We start from the raw sequence: 21,368 nt of genomic DNA on the forward strand, positions 1-21,368 counted from the left end.
GAGATGTCTATCTTGCTTTCTTCTCAGACCAATCAAAGCAGTGTGTTGTGGAATCCCTCTATATCATTAGTTGTTATGGAACTCTAGTTGAACATGTCTTGGAACCTCGTCCCCTGAGCACTGCACTGAAGATAAATGATGACACCCTACTGGAAATGTGGACATCACCTCGGGCCAGTTGGACACTAGTTAGGTATTGAAAGTTTGCTATATTTATGATGATATTTATAACTGTTATTTTTTCATCTTAACAGTAATATGTAGGCATATTTTATACAGTGTTATTCGGTTAGATCTGCATTTTTAACACAGTTACTATATTGATTTGGGAAACATGTTGTTTAATTTAGATTTGTTTTCGGAGTTCTCAAGGACATATCATGGCAGGCGGGAGGCGACTATACAAAGAATGTATCTACCCTCTAACGTAATAATTAATATTATTTGACAAAAGCAATAAATGCCCTACTTGTGTAAACCAGATGGATCAGGCTATTCTCATCTCACACCTTATAATGACAGATTTTTATGTAGTAGATTGTGTTCATAAAGTTTTCTAGAATTGTGAAAAATATTATTCTTAATATTTGCATTTAAAGATATTGGCTCTTGCATCCACGTATACGTTTATAAGAGTGGAGAGATTCTATTCAATTACTAACTCTGCATTAGAAAAAAAAAATACCTACTTTAAGCAGGCAACTCCAATTCTTTATCTCTGCACAGGTGAGTTTTTATAACATCCAGGCAAAAACCAGGTGCATTCCTGCATAAGCAAGCACTGCTTACTCATTCAATAATAATAAAAAAAAAAAAACGTGGCTAATTTCCTGTGTGGAAAAATCTCCACCTTTATACTAAAAGAAACCAGTGAATTAGGTGATATTGCAATGTATAGAAGAGTTAAGCCATTGACTGCGTCATGGTATTCATCTAGATCATTGGACTCTAAAGGTGAAGGCCAAAATGATTCTTCCAGAAGTAGTCTTCAACAGGTTTTAGAAGGGAAATCTTCAACTGAAAAATCTAAATTTACTGTGAAACATGGCACCCTCTTATCTTGCCATAAAGGGGAAATCTCTTTTGTCCAGCAGTTACCATGAATAAAGAGGGCAGTTTCTCTTTTCATATTTGTTATATAGTAGACCAGGTACAGGAGTAGATGATAGAATTATTATTCTTGTCATTTGTTTAGCGCCAAGTTATTCCCCAGAGCTTTAGAGTGGTATAACTTGAAATTAAATACTCACGTTGACTGTGTAGGAATTTTTTTTTTTTATTTTAATGTAATTTTTTATTGAGATACATTATATTTTTATAGCAAGATCAATATAATATCCGAAACAACATCTATGAAAATTATGTATTGTATGGAACAATACCCGAATTATATAATTGACAGTGATGTTTCCAGTGATAAAATAATTTAGCTACAAACACGTAAACGGAGGTTATAATCTATTATTGTAACATGCCAGAGTAAATCATTAGGTAGGTAAGCATCTAGTGGCATGTTTGGCAATATAGAGGGTAATAAGCAGTATACCACTAATTTAACGTCTGCTTGCAGAGCCAGATGTTATAAGAAACTAAAAGAAATTGCACAGTAAATGAAAAGACAAAAATGCAATTAAATCGAATATACATGCAACGGTAGTGCCGATCATTTTGGCAGTTCGCTAGACCTTGGTGAGGCTGTTCTTGGCACAAATGGTGTGATCTTGACCATGTACCACCAAGGACGGCTCACCACTGATATGAACCCCACAGGTATCCCTAGCTCCAGGAGTAGAGAAGGTACCTCCAAAAGGTGAGTAGTACATAGTATTTTTTATCCTCTTGACAAAACCTATTCTAAAAGAATTAAAAGGCCATTGTATGTACTTCCTCGTTAAACACATTATATTAAATCATGTGTAGGTGACTGTATTCTAGGATTGAAGGTAATTTTTTAAAATTGCCAGTAAATTGCATAGGTGCCAACAGTCCTGAATTTGCCAGGACAGTACGACATTTTGGGGTACTGTCCCAGCAAAAAAAATTAAAAATCCTAGGAACCTGTCCCGTATGATGAAATCTAATGACAGATTTCAAAATGCTAGTAGGGACTGGGCAACAGGACCATTCACAGAGGGCTTCAGCAGCGTTCCATGCATGGTCTGACAGAGAAGATTGCCAGGTATGAAACAATAATTACGTAATTCATATGTTTAATAGATGCAGTCATGGTGATAACTGTCACATAGACAAGAGTATGACCAGACAGGCTTCAAATTACCTACATTGTAAGCAAGGAAGCATTGGCCTTGTGACACTTATACATTAATGACACAATATACACAAGGACCTCAGTTCTCATTTTTGAGACTTATTAGAGACGTGTCTGTAAGTTTTAATTTGACAGTTGAAGTGTACGTTGATTGGTTCTAGGATCTATTAACATTTGCTAACAAATGTTAATAGGACTAAAGTAAAATAATATAGTGTTAATGTTTTAAGATCTGCAAACCCTTTATTTATTTTTTTAATTTAAAGTATTTGTGTTACCAATTTTTTTTATAATTACTACATACATTTCAAGACCAGTTTTAACATATATATTGTTTTGACTGCTGTGCTATAGCTGCAGTAATGTAGTGTGATTTGCATATAAATAGATTTTGTACCACTTAATTGATTCGTTATCTAACCAGTTGCGAAAATGGCTTTAATAAACAAATAGCTTTTCTGCTTAATAAATTGTAATGAGTATTACTAGTAATATGCGAATAGAGTTGTATATTATTGCACTGTTGCTTAGTTAAGGAACCCCATTGTCTTTAATAATAATTTAGATTTCTCCTTAGGAATTCAGAAAAAAAAAAAATTCTGCAGACTACATCTTGATATTATCCCTACCCCTTAATATATATGCATGTACTTTTATCACTGTTGACTTTTGTAATAAAGCTTGTTAGATCGAGTTTCTAAACAAGATAACTCATAATAAGTGGACTGCCCTAACTGTAACAAGCAAGAATCAATTTGAAATATCGTTCGGGTTTCTGTTTTTTTTTTAGGACATTGGAAAGTATTTTACCATTGATTTTTAGGATACATTGTCCTGCAGCAATGCTCATTCCTCGAATGGTGTAATCAATATGAAAGTACTGAGCTATTTACAAGGAGCATTCCTTAATTAAAATGATCTCATTTTGGACAAAGCGGCAATTTTTCAGAGAACAGAACCAGAGAGGAATTTTGTTTGAATTAAGGAATGTTCCGTTAATCTCATGACACACTTTGTTCTGTACACCATGAGCTATGGGTACATAGATAAACTTTTATAATCTTCAATAATGTGATCATATATCCCCACCTTAGATGTTTTATAAAAGTGTCTCAGGGAAAATCATGTACCTCGTTAGCAAATATAGCCATTACAATCAGTGGTAGCAAACACATTTCTAAACAATTATCAGCAATCATCTCTTTTAGAAGGGGACTAGATTAATCATACATGCATCGTTCTCTGCTGAGCTACAAGTTGTTTAAAGGACCACTATAGTGCCAGGAAAACATACTCGTTTTCCTGGCACTATAGTGCCCTGAGGGTGCCCCCACCCTCAGGGACCCCCTCCCGCCGGGCTCTGGAGAGAGGAAGGGGTTAAACTTACCTCTTTTTCCAGCGCCGGGCGGGGAGCTTTCCTCCTCCTCTCCTTCTTCCTTGCGACGTCATCGGCTGAATGCGCATTCTCACAGTGAGAATCACGCAAGCGCCTCTAGCGGCTGTCAATGAGACGGCCACTAGAGGTTTTGGAGGCTGGATTAACCCTCAGTATAAACATAGCAGTTTCTCTGAGGGACCTGGCACCCAGACCACCTCATTAAGCTGAAGTGGTCTGGGTGCCTAGAGTGGTCCTTTAAATAAACTAGAGGTGAAAAGCTGTCCGCTGATCTACAGGTTGTTTGAATAATCTAAATTTGCTCTTCCAATAAGCATGTGCTCCAGGTTGCCTTGGTGGTGGATGTTACCAATTATTCATTTTTGATATAAAATATTTACCTACTTTAGCCAAACCTATGCCCTTGCTGTGGATTTACTTAAATAGCACCAATGTAGGAGGTTTTACAGCTTTTCGTCTACATGGAATAGAAATTAGTTCACACTATAAAGTCACTTTTGGCTCAGGTAAACAATCATATTGTTATATTGTTTATATATTGCTTTCTATTAACCTGTTTTTTTCATTTTCTACAGGACTCCACAATGGAATGAACTCCAGCCTCCATTTAATGCAAATCATCCCTTGTTACTGGCTGCAGACGTGGTACAATATTACCAGTACCTTCTCGCTGGCTGTAAGTTAATATTTTTGTGTAACAATTTGTATAAACCCTGAAATTAAGTGCAATCACTTATATGTATAGAAGCTTGAGTTGTACATGATGCAAATGTCTATGTGCATAGATACCGATTTAGGGAATAGGAATTGCTCATTTCCTGAACCCAAAGATCACAGTAAACACTTTGTTGTTGTTTTTTTATTTATGGCATCATATGAATGTCCCATTATACTAGGTATAACTAGCACATTTCCCTTTTAATCTTAAAAGATAAAGGCCAATAATAACAGGGGCGTGAACACTTCCACAGGCACAAAGACTACTCAGACACTGTCACGCATCTATGTAGAATGTGTCAGACCTTTTTAAAATCGCATCACAAACACTCATACATAATATGGTAGTAATCACCATCACAGTTGTATATGCACTTGGCTGGGTAATAGGGATTATTATACAGTTATAGTGCGTGGATAGCATAAACCTAGCTAGTTAGAAGTGTTTTTCTGTACGTGAGGTAGCTTTACTTTGTGTCATGTGCATTTTTAAGAGCGGCCCTAAACATGAAATGCTGCTTTGAGTCTAAGTTGCAAAGGCAGTGCCGATGGCGCCAGATTAAAGCTTTGCGGCTTTACCTGTCTATCTGTTACAGGTCCCTGTGCAAACTAAAACCTTTAGTAGCACTCGAGGATCACCGTTTCACCCCCACAATATTTAGCTGCCGGAATTCTCCAAGCCAAATGTAGCTTCCTTCACAGAAGTACTAATGTTCATATAATTCTGAAATGTTTCTACAGTTGTCGAAAATGATTTCCAAATCTGGCACCATTTCATCTTAAATCTTGGAAGGAGCTAAAAAAACCTGATGTCATTTTAAACCATCAGTGGAATAGTATTTCAGCACATTCACAATAGGAGCACAGTATGTTGCACCGTGTCACATTCTAACCCAAATTGTGACCTTTAAAAATAAATATATATATATATATATATACATATATATAGATAGATAGATAGATATAGATATATATATAATTAATTTTTTTAAAGCTCTACTTGTTGCTCTGATTTCTTTTTGCGATCTTCAAAAATCATTTTTTTTATTTTTTTATAATTAGCAAAACTGCTGCACAGCTGTACTAATTAAAGGCTGGCTGATGCTCTAAAGATGACATTTACTAAAATGTTCTTATGTGTAAAACATATTGGAAGTGGAAAGATACATTTTACAGCTTATTTTGGGGACAAGACATCTATATGACTTCTACATGATTGCCCCCTCAAACACCCAGGGATATAGTAGTGTAAGATTATATTCTAAGCACACTCTAATATTCCACAACTCTACTATATACATTCTAGCTATTCTCAAAAAATATTCCTGGGAAAGGCACAAGAAGCACCTAAACAAATGGCCAAAAACTTGGATTTACACAGGTTGACCATATTTATGAAAACGCATGGAATCAGTTGCCCTGCAGTTTGTATAATGTATATTCTGCAGGATCCATCATTGCCTAATTGCTTAATTCCAGTATTCTTCATTGCTTAATTATTTAATCTTATACACCTTCTTCTGAATTCTACATATACAGGGCTACCCATCAATATGTATATGAGATATGTGTCCCAAACAACACGGTGGATCTGGTCACCCTGGGTTTACTGTTATCTGTATAAAAAGCACATCATGTAATACCGTTAGAAGTACACTAATACCAACCCACATTTTTTACATTTGAAGTGCTCAAATGAAGAGTTATCTTTTTGCTTTCATGTGAACCCAGCAGAAACCACCAATATGTAACCGACATGGAGTCCTTTTTATATTCACTGTACTAAATATTTAGAAATATTAAGCAGCCAACTGACCAGCACCATCACATGATAGTCGACAGAGGAAAACATTTCATAAAGTGATATATTGATACTTTCACTGCCTTGTTTGACTTCTTTGGAATTCTACAGTCTTTGTTATGATGTTACCATTTATTATTTTCCATTTGGTTGGAAAATCTCAACCTCCAATAAGCTTTTTCAGTCATTCTTTTTCGGGTCCATTATTTTCAACCACTTTTTGCTTGTTTACCAAAACATCTTTTTTTGCTGTGGCTGGAATTTTTTTTTTTTTTTGATGTTTCACTCTAAAGAACACAAGCTACCTTATCTATCGCCATCTGTTATCCCTGTCTCAAGGCATTTCCAAATTGCTCCAATTAACTGTGGAGCTGTCTTTGTGAAGACCCATTTTATATGCTATTCTTTGCAGCTGGAAAAAGGAACAATTCTTTGTCATGCAATAACGCACCATTTTTTAATTTTTTTTATTTTTTTATAAATTACAGTTAAATATATGCTTATATCAGTTTATAAATCTGTGCTGCATACCTTAGATCAAAACGTTAATTTGCATTTCCCATTTGTTTTTAAATTCATCTCATCTTTGTTGATGTGTTTTCCTGTCCAGATATTTAAAGCCCTTAACCTGGTCAAATAAATAGATAAATAGCTTAAGGCAGTCATCGTTGCCCTTCACATTCCAGACACTGGCGAACTGCATTTGCATAATGAGTTGTCAGTGTAGGCTGGCTGAGCATAATCATGTGTGTAGTTTGTAAATGTCTGGAGTTCCTAAGTGTAGCCATTATTGGCATTTGACAATATATGTATTCATAATTTTGTCTAATTTAATATTTTCTTTAGACACCAAGAAATATCTGTTGTTCTGTCTACCTGTCTGTCTGTTTATATTAATATCTGACTTTAAGCTAAGCTAGTATTATATATGAATTATATGAAAATAAATTATATATGAAAGACATACACCTGTTTGAATTTCCCACAGACAATGTGTGTAGAGAATATCCAGTATGAGCTCTCTGCTTACCTGCAGTAATGTAATGGACTGACATTAGCAGTACGGTATGGTTCGATATAATATCACTCCCGTCAATAAGGTTAATTGCTAGCAAATGGCTAAATGGGAGTTTAGGGTGAATGCTGCAGCTGTCTGCCATGTTAGTGGTAAAAGGAATTGTGGCGCCATTTCAGGGTCACTGTTTCTATCTGTCTATCAGAGTTAGAACACAGCAGTTTCTCTCAGTTTCAGTCTTTTGTATAGCATTTCTGTCAATTGTTTGGCTCCATTAAGTGTGCAAGGGAAATAAAAGCCTCAATGACCAAGCCACAAGGGGCTGCGTATAGACCCTCTCTTTGTCCGCAGTCAGAACATTGCATTAGGTCTCATTATCCATTCATAATAAGTAACCTTTGCCCTATGGGTCATTGAAAAATACTCAATGTGCTTTTCTAACACTAGGTACCTCCATCAGCAGACTGGTGTAACAATGAACCGTCTGGTAGTCTGAAGGGGACACTTAGCAGGTTTTCATAAGTACGAGGTTACATGCCAAACCCCTTAAGCAAAACCTTGCTCTTTAATCTTTCAAGAGTCAAAGAAGTCCAGGGAGATTTTTTTTTTCTCCTTTTTCTTAAACCAAATTTTTTTTAACATTTTTTTTTTCATTTGTCCATATATAATTATCCCAGCAACAGACTCCATTTTATTTCATTTTGCTTTTTACCCTGTGCTCTCGTAGGTTGTGAAGCTAATAAGGGGCCATTGTTTGAGCAATCATTTTGCAGCATAAGTGTTCAATACCTTTGTCCCTAGGGTTTGCAGTAAGTGGGGCTGCACAGCTGTTTGGTTATTTTGGAGGTCATCCTTGACATCTGCTCTAAAAAACACGCATACACCTATCTAAGCTAACTTCTGCAGCCAGAGTGTCAGTTTCAACACAGCATCAGAAATGCATCAAACCAAATAGCCAGATCCCCTTCCACCTGCCTTATGTGGTCTCTGATATATGTGTTACATGTAGCTGACATTAAATGGAGTGTTTACTTAGGAACCTCTATTAACTCATTTGCTTGGGTCAGCGTGAGGTCAGTATTTACAATGCATGATGGTATAACTAGTGGGAAATATGGAAACCTGTTGCTAACATGTACATATAGACAACTTTCACCTGCAGAGTGATTTAACGTATCTACAGATCCAGGTTATATGGAAACTAGAGTCTATGCAGAATAAATAAATTATTGCTTCTGTACAGCAGAATGAAAATGTGAGCAGCAAAATATAAAAAGGATAGTTTGACTTCAAACAATAAGGTTCACTGCAAAATAACAGATATGTAACAAACAATGTTAGCCCTAGTGGAGGGCATTATACGAAGCCATAGGCTGTACAGGTGTGTTATTGTGGGTAGACGTATTCCATTTATTTACTCAAGTTTTCCACATAAAATAACCACATAATTTGTCTTTATCTTTACCATTACCCCCTTTTTTTTTTTTTTTTTGGTGATGTCTTTTTTGATATCACTATTCTGTGGAATTTTTTGGTTGCCTGAATAACATGAGTATATTATCATTGTGGATTATTCAGATGATGTGAAAGGGGCGCCGTAAGGAGGACTCGGCAAACTTGAAGTGGTAATACCCCAAAGCTTGATCACTGTGCCCCTGAACGTCTGCTTAGAGTCCGAGACTCCAATTAAGAGAAAAGACAGTGAAAAGGGCACATATCTTTTTCATTCTCTTTTCTGAATGGGGAGCTACTGATAGGCTGAGAGCGTCAGCTGACACTCTCATCAAATTAGCGGTATTCGGCCTGAGGCTTCCTGATTGACACCTCGAACATTAAACAGACGTTCTGGGACAAAGTGATTGGGCGCTAACTTGCATTGGACTTTAGGGTTAAACCATATTTTAGCATTTTACCCACTTCAGATAAGCCAGCGCCTGGGACGTTCTCACACCTAACAACATAATTTTCAAAGTTAACAATTAACAAATAAGTTGTTATGGTACTTAAAGGGTCCCCCTATGGCCTTAGTTGTGTTATCAAGTTATAAAGCTGCTGTTTTAGTAAGCTCACTCAAGCTGCACTAAGAAACGTGTTACTGTTCAATCTTCTGACCGCACTCAAGAGATGATTGAAGTGACAATTGACACCAAAGGTGACTTATACAGGAATAAATTTTGAGTTCTTCTTGCGTTTAACTGTTTAGGCTTTTTATCATTAAGCTTATGATTGTGTGCTGTAGTGTCCAATTTGCAGCTGGCTTATCTATGCAGGAATTTAAGGGTTCACTATAGGTCTCATTAATCATCAGCTCTGCACAATAAGAGAATAGTAGAATACCTCCCAACTGACCCTGTTTAGGAGGGGGAGCCCCTAATTACAGCCTGGATTTATCCTAATGTCCATTTTCTGTAGGAGCTCAGCATTTCTGGTTTCTCTTAATTAGTACCATAATACTCACCGTAATATGTCTTTAAACTACAATAAATGTGTTTAGAAATCACTCTGTGTAAATAAGGTATTAGTTGCATAAATTATTAGCGATTCTCCTACTACAGCCTTGCCGCGGGCACAATTTAGCACAATATCTATATGATTTCATATTACTAATAAATAGGTCTAATCAGGTAGAATCTAGTTAAACATTGCATAGAATTTGTTTCTAAACCTATTATAAGGTAAACAATTGGGATTGCAAATGCTAAGCATGACATGGCTGCATTCAACTATTATGCTCTTAATTTCAACACCCAAGTAACTGTGATTAAACTTCTAAGCAAGTTGAATTAAGTGCAATCTCTATAGAGCTGAGCTTAATTCCAATTGTGCAAAGATCTCCCACTGGGGCTTTCTCTATTGAACGATATTTATCTAATCTAGTGCAAATGAGACTATAGTTCTTGAGCCAATATATTACCGGTACTTTGGATCAGCTGTACTCATCAACAACATTACTTACAAACAGCAACTTTAATTAGGCCCTCTTCCTGTATTTTTGATCTAACTGAACTATGTTTACCTATATTGCACTTGTATCCAATTTCCCTACAGAGGCACATTTTAATAAAGCCTGATAAGATAGGAGAATTGGATCTTTGCTAATTGTTCTAGTCAGAGACTTAGCCTGAAAGGTTTTGGATTACTAATCTGACCACAACCACTCTGTGGTGAAGTGTTTTAACCTCAGTACGTATTCTTTATTTTCATTCAAGATAACACCTACATACAGAGCTTTGTCTCTGGTGGGAGTTACAATTTTATTTCATTGATAAATGGGGGTTAAGCCCCGAGACACTACTGGAGTGTCGTTTTGGTGTTCTAGTTTCAGAGTGGGAGATTCTATAAGTGCAAACCTCCCCACTCTGAACAACCCTTTAGAATCGGGTTAATGACTATTTTTTCTATGAACAAAACAAAAGTCACAGTACATACAAAAAACAGATAACCAACACATTATTTACCCGATCGACAGTGAAAAATAAAAAGGAGAAATTTACAGAAAACCATACTACTCACTTAAATGGTAAAGTAACCATATTTTCTGCCCGGGGGAGCTACAGCAAGGAAATATGGTGACTTATTCAGTATTAGATTTTGCCCCCTAGTAAGCACACTAGACATTTGCACATCATTTAATTTATACCTTCTGTATTCGTCACAAGGATCCAGGCTGATCCAACGGTAGTATAGGCAGAGGGAAGGCGTACGTTTAGGAACAATAAGTGACTTCTCCCTTTTGTTTCAGACCAGAAAGAATATTATTATTATTATTATTATTATTATTATTATTATTATGGTATTTATTTATCGCCATCAAATTCCACAGCGCTTTACAATGTGTGGACGAACAGACATGTAGTTGTAACCAGACAAGTTGGACACACAGGAACAGAGGAGTTGAGGGCCCTGCTCAATGAGCTTACATGCTAGAGGGAGTGGGGTAAAATGACACAAAAGGTAAGGATAGTATTAGACTAGTGACAGTTGCAGAAGAGTAATCAGTCAGGAGCTATAATATAACAATATAAATAGAAAGAAAATATTTTCTTCTCTTTGTTTGTTCTTGCCACCTAAATACTTTTTGAATCTGTGAATTTGTTGACATTTTTCAATTCCATACGTAAGTCAAATGTACTGCGGACTTCACAATTCCTTCCAAACTGCTTCAGTTGTGCTAGCCATATTTATACTTCTTTTGTAGGAGGAACTTCACCAGCTCTGAATATGCACAGAAGGAGGCATGATTATTAATCCCTGAGTTATCATTCATGTTTCCTTGGATATTCATCAGTGTAAATACTGCAGAGAGACTTTCTACATAAATATGTAAAGTGGGGAAGCCGAGGAAGATGGCAGCGTGATTCCTGAGCTCCCTTCCAGGCTCGGCTTTTTTCAGCGTTTATCCTCGCCAAAAGCACCTTGCTGCCCCGACAATGGGCAAAACTCATAGGGCAACACCGGCCACTAAGTCTGCCGACACTCCCAGAGGGAGCAGCCATCATTCCCTGCGGCAATATCTAATCGCCCCGGCGGACCCGGACACGCAGGCATCCAACGACTCTGCGGCCTCCGAAGGGCCTTTCCCGCCATCACCGCACGGGGGGGAGACCCTCACCGGGACCCCCTTAGGGGATACCCCAGCTACCCACCCTGACTGGATGGATATCCTGCGTAACCTGCCTACCAAGGAAGACCTGAGAGCAGCGAACAGCGAGCTCCGCTCCTCCATCACGTCGGAGCTGCAGGCCATGAGGGAAGAATTTTGCGGCCTGCGCCAGAGGGTCTCTCAGCTCGAGGCGGACTGCGACCACATGTCATCGGCGCAGTCCGTAACCGCAGACTCCCTGCAACTAAGCACCCTTCAAATCCGGCAAATGGCTTACCATCTAGAAGACCTCGATAACCGGGGCAGGCGGCAAAACCTAAGGGTCCGTGGTGTGCCGGAAGAAGTGGACGACACGGCCCCAGTACAACACAACCTTACGGGCCTATTCAATAACCTACTGGACAGACCACTACAGGCCCCACTCGAGATGGTGAGAGCCCACAGAGCTCTCAGACCGAGGGGACCGCCTGGGGGCATCCCCCGAGACATAATATGCTGCTTAGCCAATTTCCAACAAAAAGAAGAGATCCTCCGCAAAGCAAGAGAACTGGGCAGGGTGCTACTGGATGGCACAGAGATCCAGCTATACCCGGATCTGTCACCCACTACGCTGGCGTACCGCAGGGCTTTGCGCCCTTTCACCAGGCAGCTACAATCCAACAAAATTAAATACCGCTGGTGTTTCCCACACGGACTCCAAGTACATACTCCGAAAGGCCCTTTCGAAATTAGGGAAAAGAACGACATGGAGGCTATTGCGAGAGAGCTGCAAATAACACCTGCCTCCTTAACCTGGCCTGACCCCTTGATGCTTTACACGCCCGCCCAGAGAACCGGGAGACAGGCCACCGGATCCCAGATACCAAGGACCACACGCCAACAGGCAGCAGGCCCACGCGGCCTATAAACGGACGCAACACCCGAGCGGCACCTGTCCCGTGGACTTTGGGCCCGGCAGCGGGACGCCCACCTCTTCGAGCTCCACGCAACCTCTACCGAGATGACTGCAGCTCAGGCGATCTATCACAGACCTTACAACCCACACCTGGAACTATAGACACCACCACCCACCCCTACTCACAGACCCCTTCACCCAGCAGGGAACCACGACCCCGGGGCGCTGATCCAAGTAGCGAAGAGCTTAAGGAGGCCCTAGAGACTGCCACAGATTGCGACACACCAGCCACAGACTCTGCTGCATAACTACGGAATCGATCAAGGTCACCCCAGGCCTCAGGGCCGGCCAGGACTGAATGGAGCAAGAGCTCCAGGGGACTCTATCTCGCTGCCCGAGAACCGCAAGTACAAACCTAACACCGGCCTCGCGGCCCAGGGGCCTACCCACACCTGAAGGGGGACCGGGGGAGGGCTAGGCTGGGGATGCATCTAAACGGGAGCGGGATGGGGGGGATTCCCTATGCATGCTATGCAATTGTATCCGGAGATAGGGGGCTGCGGGGTGGGCTGGGTTACCGTATCCTCCTTAATAGACCCGTGACGACCTTCTCAGGAGCGGGCCGGGGGGACGGGGACCCAGCGCGCCCGGGCCTCCGAGAGGGTGGGTGGGGGAGGGAGGAAACCTGGAGATGGAACACCGTTTGAGGGGGGGACACAGAGCCTTAGGAACGGGGGTCGCAGACCGGGCCGGGCAACCGCACCCCCCATATCGACCTGTGATGACCTACCCAGGAGCAGGCGGGGGTGCGGGGTCTCGGCCCGCTCGGGCCCCCGGATGGTGACTGGATTACACTCATTGTGTCCCCGAGAGGGTACCACGGAGGGGGGGGGACAATAAAGAGAGGCCCACTTAGGCCTCACGACACGGACCTCGAGAACACAACATTGGGCTGCCTGGGGGCTGGGCCTTTACGATATGGGATAGGTGCCACCATATCCTAACGCCTGTATTCATATTTAAATGTAAATCTTAATACATGTTTACTGTTATTGTGTTTAACTGCTTTTATATACTGTTGCTTGCTGTTGCCGAAATGCATTTGCCCCACACACCTCAGGCGAGGACACGCATACTTATGTTACAGCTACTGATAGAGCCACGAAGGAGACATAAGGGAAACCGACTGAGTAGGACGGTCAGGGTTGACAAGAGATCACAAGGTGACTCGCCCACGGCAGTCCGCACACAGCGGGACCACGACTTATTTGGAGGCCTAGGCCTTCCTCCTACTCCCCCAAGAGACAGGCGCCACACGAAGGCGGCCGAGACACTGGGCCCTCTACTAGGCTCAGGTCTTAGGGACCGCCTGGACGCCTCACTCTAACGCCTCTGACGCGGCGGAATCCCACAAACCTAATCCCTAACCCCCTCACCCAGACGCTACACAGACCCCCTTACTAACAGACGACTGACGGACTGACGGGTCCTAGAGATGTCACTCACACCGGCCAACCTTACGATCATATCCCTGAATGCGAGAGGCCTGAACAAGCCTGAACGCAGAGCAGCTGCTCTGCGGGACTTTCACGCGGCCAGTGCGTCCATAGTGTACCTACAGGAGACACATTTTAGAGAAGGGTCCAGACCCAAGCTACGGGACCACCGATACACTGCAGGGTATTTTAGTGATTACCACGGTGGCAAGGCGAGAGGTGCAGCAATACTCATACACAAAAGGGTACCCCTCCAGGAGACAGGAGTCCAAATGGACAGGGAAGGTAGATATGTGTTCCTGAAGGGGACAATAGCGGGCCAGACGTACACGTTCGCCAATGTGTACGCCCCCAACCAGAGACACCATAGGTTTTTCTCGCAGACTCTCCGCAAACTGGCAGCATTCACTGAGGGCATACTAGTTTTAGGCGGAGACTTTAATCTGACGCTAGACCCGAAGTGGGACTCATCCACCGGCACCTCACAAGTCCCGACCCAACACCTATCCACAATCAAAACTCTCCTCGTTAAATACAAACTAGTAGATAGCTGGAGGGCCCTCCACCCGGACGAACGGGATTACACATTTTTCTCACACCCACACAACACATACACCAGGATAGATTACTTCTTCCTCCAACACTATCACCTACCACTGGTCCTACAGACAGAACATGGCACGGCGACGTGGTCAGACCACGCCCCGGTGACGCTCACACTGGCCTCACCACTATTCCGTCCCAGAGTAGCCAAGTGGAGACTCAATGAATACCTGCTATCCGATCCCACTGTCAAGGCGGACATAGCATCGACCCTCAGGGAGTACTTCTCCATCAACACACCCGACCAAACGACCCCGACGATAGTATGGGAGGCACACAAAAGTGTAGTCAGGGGTCACTTCATCAGACAGGGCGCCACGCTGAAAACACTGAGGGAGAAGAGAATGACCACACTCCTAGCAGACATTCAGGCCATAGACACCCTCAACAAAACCCAACAGACACAAGCACAACAGGAACAACTGCTCTCACTACGAAGGGACCTGACCAAACTACTACAAACTCGATACCACAGAGATGCGCTGCGGCATAAGGCATTCTTCTCGTTACATGGCAACAAGAGTGGCAGACTCCTGGCACGGATGCTTGCTAAACGCAGACAACAGACATATATTGACCACATCCGCGACAACAAGAACACACTACACAGACTCCCCGCCAGGATACAGGAAGTAATCAGGTTGTACTATGCTGACCTGTACGCACTCCCGAGCCCGACATCGACACAGGCAACCATGCGACTGTCGGAAGCAATTGATGATTACCTTGCCAACCACATTATTCCCACACTAGATCGGGACACGGCGACCTTACTAGACGAAACAATCACACAAGAGGAGCTAGCCGCGGCTATCAAACGGACGGCACCAGGCAAAAGCCCGGGCCCTGACGGCCTCCCGCTGTGCTACTATAAGGCATACGCCGACATACTGTACGCCCCCCTGGTTACGGCATTTAATGCCATAAGGGAGGGACACCGCTTCCCCAAGCAAACACTGGCGGCCCATATCACCATCCTCCCTAAGGAGGGCAAAGACGTAGAACACTGCGGGAGTTATCGACCCATATCCCTCATAAACTGCAACCTTAAATTACTAGATAAAATATTAGCCACGAGACTGCAGGCACACATACCCACACTGGTACACCCGGACCAGGTGGGATTCGTGACGGGGAGAGAGGCCCGAGATAACACTATACGCACCCTCACACTGATACACGGTGACAAACGCAGAAGAAGCAACCTTCTCCTGCTGTCGACAGACGCGGAGAAGGCCTTCGACAGAGTCAGCTGGAACTATCTGTTCCGGACACTGACACACGCTGGCCTGGGCCCGGGAATCATGGGGTGGATAACAGCCCTCTACTCACAACCCTCAGCCCAAGTGATAATTAACGGGGCGCTATCAGCACCGTTCGACATTCTAAATGGTACCCGACAGGGATGCCCTCTCTCCCCGTTACTTTTCGTCCTGGCTCTCGAACCACTCATGGTAGCGATTAGGGATAACCCCGACATAATGGGAGTCCAGGCAGGGATGAACCACCATAAAGTAGCGGCGTATGCAGATGACCTGTTTTTCTATGTAACGAACCCGGAAGTATCTCTCCCCAATATCCTGAAAGCCTTTCGGGACTTCGGGAAGATCTCCAACTTCAAAATAAATCTCGCGAAATCATACATACTGAACATCGACATCCCGGAACACAGGGCGACACAGATACGCCACCAATACACATTCCAGTGGGCCACGCATAAAATTAAATACTTAGGTATCTGGCTCACACGAAAAGCAGGGGACATACTCAGGGAAAATTTCGACGCGATGCACACACGGTTCCGCACTGAGCTGCAGGAATGGGCACACCCCCACATTTCGTGGCTAGGCAGGATACAGGTAGTTAAAATGAATTTCCTCCCCCGCCTCCTATACCTCCTGCAAACCATCCCCATCACGATCCCTCGCACGTTCTTCACCACACTCCGCACAGCCCTGGGTAGATACGTCTGGAATGGGAAGCGACCGAGACTTAGACACACACTACTGACACAGCCGAAAGATAGAGGTGGCCTGGCCTTACCAGACTTCACCCTCTATTACAGAGCATGCCACCTTCTTAGGATAATAGAATGGACCAAACCGGGGGTCCAGAAACAATGGAAACAGGCAGAGGAACACGACGCAGGTGCCCCAATCTCAATACTACCTTGGCTGCCCCCAGGGATAAGGAGCGAGAACAAGAAATGCTCCCCATACATAAAAGCTACTCTGCAGGAGTGGCACAACTCTAAAGGGAAACACGACCTAGCACCGTACCCATCGCCCCTGCTCCCCCTGATACACAACCCGAGCTTCCCCCCTGGACTGGACCCTAGAGCGTTCAAATCCCTTATACCTGACCCACTACCTAGACTCAAACACGTCTACCGGACGAGCGGACTTAAAACACTAAGGGAACTAGGAGGGGAAGGGGAACACAACCTCTTGACGCGCCTCAAGTATAAACAGATCCAGACGTACACCGCGACGCTCCCACAGGGGCCTGCCCTGACAAGAGCCCCCACATACTTCGAAGACCATTGTCTGACCCCAGACCCGCTGACACACGGAGTATCCCTCATGTACACCTCACTCCTGACACGAACACAGACCGCACAACCCAGCTTTATGGGAAAATGGGAGGCAGCACTGGGACGCACATTCAGTAACGCGGAATGGGAAAAAATATGCTACTTGACGCACCACTGTTTCACTTTTAGTAAGACCCAAGAAACAGCGTATAAACTGCTAACTCACTGGTACTACACGCCGGCCGCATTGAGCGTGCGTATCCCTGACTGCCCCCCAGAGTGCTGGAGATGCGGCACAGAAAGGGGCACACTCCTGCACATCTGGTGGGAATGTAACAAGATAACCCCGTATTGGAAGACCATACACAAAATTATTGGACAATTCTCAGATGACCCACCACCTTTCGGCCCGGCCGAAATGCTACTACACCACACTAAAACCACTCGATCCGCATACAAACGATCAATGACAATTCGTATCCTTAACATAGCCAAAACAATCATCCCACAACACTGGAAAAAACAGAACACACCCCCGTTGGGGGCGTGGTTCACTCAAATGGAGGAACTAAGGTCACTGGAAGAACTCCACGCCACCGCAAACAACACACACCAGACTTATCTTAACACATGGACGCACTGGCTGCTGAGAGCGACAACTCCAAATTTCTGGGCGGAACGCGAACCCGGGGATGGGACTGAACCAGGACGATCTGAGGACCCAGACGCAGACTGACCTAGCCCACCTGACACCCCCTGCCATAACCCATAACCTTTGGCTGGCCACTGGTCACCCGCGGCCCGCGACACCCGGGTGGGGGCGTACCCTGCCTGGGCCTCGGGGATCGCGGAGGACTGGGGTAGCCCATATAACACCTCCCTGCCGTGCTGTGGCACACACGCAGGGGATCAGAACCGGAAATAGACTACCTACCAGGACACAGACTAGACGGACCACATGGACGGTCGAGACTGATACGACACTGACCACGCACGGCCAGGGGGGTGACGACCCCTTGTAGTAACACACAAGGTCGAGGAGGGACCGGCGGGTCCACGTAGCACACGGGACCTGAGAACCCACACTCACTAACGACTACGCAAAAGTTGCTGGCCACGACAACTGCTACTGACACCCTCTAGTACGGCCCAAACATCTAACGGAACCTACCACATGGGGGGCCTCGGACCTCAGATGGCGCTTTTTTACACAAGACCCACACCCCACCTCTGTATGAACACATGTTGCACCCAGGGATGCACACCTAATAGGCTAATTTGAGGTTATGTACATGTCTACACATTGAATATGCCAATGGAGATCTGCGTATCTCACAGTTCAAAGCTAATCTGAAGTAGTACGCATGGCTACACACTGTATTTGCCAATGGAGACCTGCGTGTCTCACAGTTCATAGTTAAATTGATGTTGTATACTTGTATCACGTTCAGCGAGCCAATGGAGACCTGCGAGTCTCACAATTTACAGTCATTGAGATGTGGAACGTATACTTTTGCGAGTGAAACAATAAAAAACTTATATTTACAAAAAAAAAAAAAAAAATATGTAAAGTGTAAAGAATTGTTCTACCGGTTAACATAAATGCATTTTATTACACATTGTGCCCACAAAGAAATATGTTGTAATATTTTGAACTCTTTTCCCATTAACCTGTCAAGGTGATGATAACCACTACAGAATTGATGGTAACCACTACAGAATTTGATAGGTGCCAAAATATTTTAGTAATACTACGGTATAGTTGGTCCTCCGGTCCGAGTAGAATTAAAATGTACCTGAACCTGTATGACATATTGCGGGGGGACGCATTAAAAATAAAATTAAATTAAATTAAAATCTATAATTTTGCTAACGCAATATATAGATGAGATTTCCCGCTCTTTGATGCAAAGCTCATTTGTCAGCAATGTGAGGCACACCATTGCTTTCTCTAGATGCCTACCCCTAATCCATATCTGTCACCTATTTCCCCCAGCCATTGTATCTTACGTACTCGTATGGAAATGTGATTCATTAAAAGTCTTTTAAAAGTCTGTTTTATGTTATTGTTGTTTTCTTTGTTACATAGTTGTATGCTATGTTATTTACAATCTAAAATCACCATCATGTATTCTATGGTTTAATTGGCGGTGTTCTGTAACAGTTGGTTGGTAACATTATAAATAAATGACCTTATTGCAACTTTGTAATCCCAATAAAAACAAACTGAAAAAAGAAAATGAAATAAAGTTAACTTGTGTGTACTATGGCAGGTATACTTTAAATTCTGCACTAAGCATTCCATGTCCTGTTGTGGCATTTGACCACATTTTTACCTAAGAGAATAGGCAAGATTTATGCCTACTAGACTGAAAGCCAAGAGAACGGACACACTCTTCCCTGCCTCCAATTCACAGATTCCATTCAAGTTGAACTATGAGAAGTTTCCACTAAAAAGGACTTTGAAAATCAGCTTTATGTCAAACACACAGCTGCAGAGAATGAATCAATTTAAAATTGGATCATCTGCGTGCTTTGAATTAATATTTCCGGTCTGAGGTCTGAAAAGGCTTATTTTAAGTGGAAGATTCATAAATCTTCTAGAGACACCTAAAAACGTATGTAAATATTTTATCAGGAGCCTATGGTAATGGTATCTAGAACCACCTCCAAAAACACAAATACAAGCTCTGGATTACTACATATTAACGTTTAATAATTCCTTTGAAGTTTTAGATGGTATCTTGAACGTCCAAGCAATCAATAGTTTAGTTAATTGTTTTTTTTTTTTTTTGTTTTTTTTTTTATCGGGCTGCGTTAAGTATGTCCCAAAATAAGCAAACCAGGCACTAGTCCAGTATCTTGACAGCTTCATATTAAAACAATATTTGTCTAATTTTCTTTTTCCAAATGGAGAGATTTTTTGTTGTGGTTTTTTTGCAAAAGATTGTGCTGATGTGAAGCTATTCACAGGGCATTTTTTTTCAAAGGGCATTTGGAAAACCTATGCCATCTTTTTAAACAAAGTGGACAATGCAAAAACACATAGTATCCTGCCTCAAGTATTATTATTATTATTTATATAGTGCCATCGGATTCCGTAGCGCTGTACAATGGGTGGACTAACAGACACATAATTGTAACCAGACAACTGGACGTACAGGAACAGAGAGATGGAGGGAGTGGGGTATAGTGACACAAAGGGTAAAAGTTGGGGTATGAAGTAGGTTGTTAGAAAAGTATTCACCGAGGGCTTAGTAGGTAATTTTGACAGTTGCAGGGGGTCATGGGGGTGGGGGATAAAAGCCTGCTAACAGTTTAATTTATATGCTTTCTTGAAGAAGAGCATTTTCAATGATTTTTTGAATTAGTGGAGACTAGGTGAAAGTCTTACTGAGAAGGAAAGGGAGTTCCACAGAGGAGGTGCAGCCTTGGAGAAATCTTGGAGGCGAGCATTAGAGTTGGAAGTACGGACAGAGGATATACGTAGGTCTTTGGTAGAGCATAGGGGCCTCAATGGGACATACTTGTGTATTAGGGAGGATAGGTAAGTTGGAGCAGCATTATGTAGGGACTTGTAAGCAAGCCCCAGAATTTTAAATTGAGCCCTTTATCTAACTGGAAGCCAATGCAGGGACTGACCGAGCAGGGAGGCGTGGGAGGTGCGAGCGGACAGGAAAATGAGCCTCGCCGCCACATTCATTATAGATTGCAGCGGTGCAATCTGGGAACACATAAGACCACTCAGAAGGGGATTAATGTAGTCAAGGTGAGAGAGAACAACAGCATGGACCAGCACCTTACCCGCATCTGGCGTTAAATAGGGGCGGATGCAGGCTATGTTTTTGAGATAGAAGCAACAGGATTTAGCGATTGATTGGACATGAGGAGTGAAGGAGAGGTTGAAGTAAAAAAGAACACCCAGACTCCCGCCGTTGACTTGGAGGGAGACAGACACGGGAGTGGTAACACTTGAGGGAGGAAAGACCAGAAGTTCTGTTTTGGGCAGGTTGAGTTTAGCCCCTTAAGGACACATGACA

At 42.9% G+C, this 21,368-nt stretch overlaps 1 protein-coding gene across 4 annotated transcripts in view; it reads left to right on the forward strand.

Moving 5' to 3' along the window:
* BCAS3 (BCAS3 microtubule associated cell migration factor) overlaps window positions 1-21,368 on the forward strand; it is a 1,245,307-nt gene that overhangs the window by 601,059 nt on the left and 622,880 nt on the right. For all 4 annotated transcript variants that reach the window (XM_063455132.1, XM_063455142.1, XM_063455152.1 and 1 more), the window contains 2 exons: window positions 28-193; window positions 4,241-4,341. In XM_063455132.1, coding sequence (XP_063311202.1) covers window positions 28-193; window positions 4,241-4,341 — 267 coding nt within the window. The remainder of the gene's footprint in view (window positions 1-27; window positions 194-4,240; window positions 4,342-21,368) is intronic.

This window comes from Pelobates fuscus, chromosome 1, assembly GCF_036172605.1.
Source record: "Pelobates fuscus isolate aPelFus1 chromosome 1, aPelFus1.pri, whole genome shotgun sequence".
Lineage (NCBI taxonomy): Eukaryota > Metazoa > Chordata > Amphibia > Anura > Pelobatidae > Pelobates > Pelobates fuscus.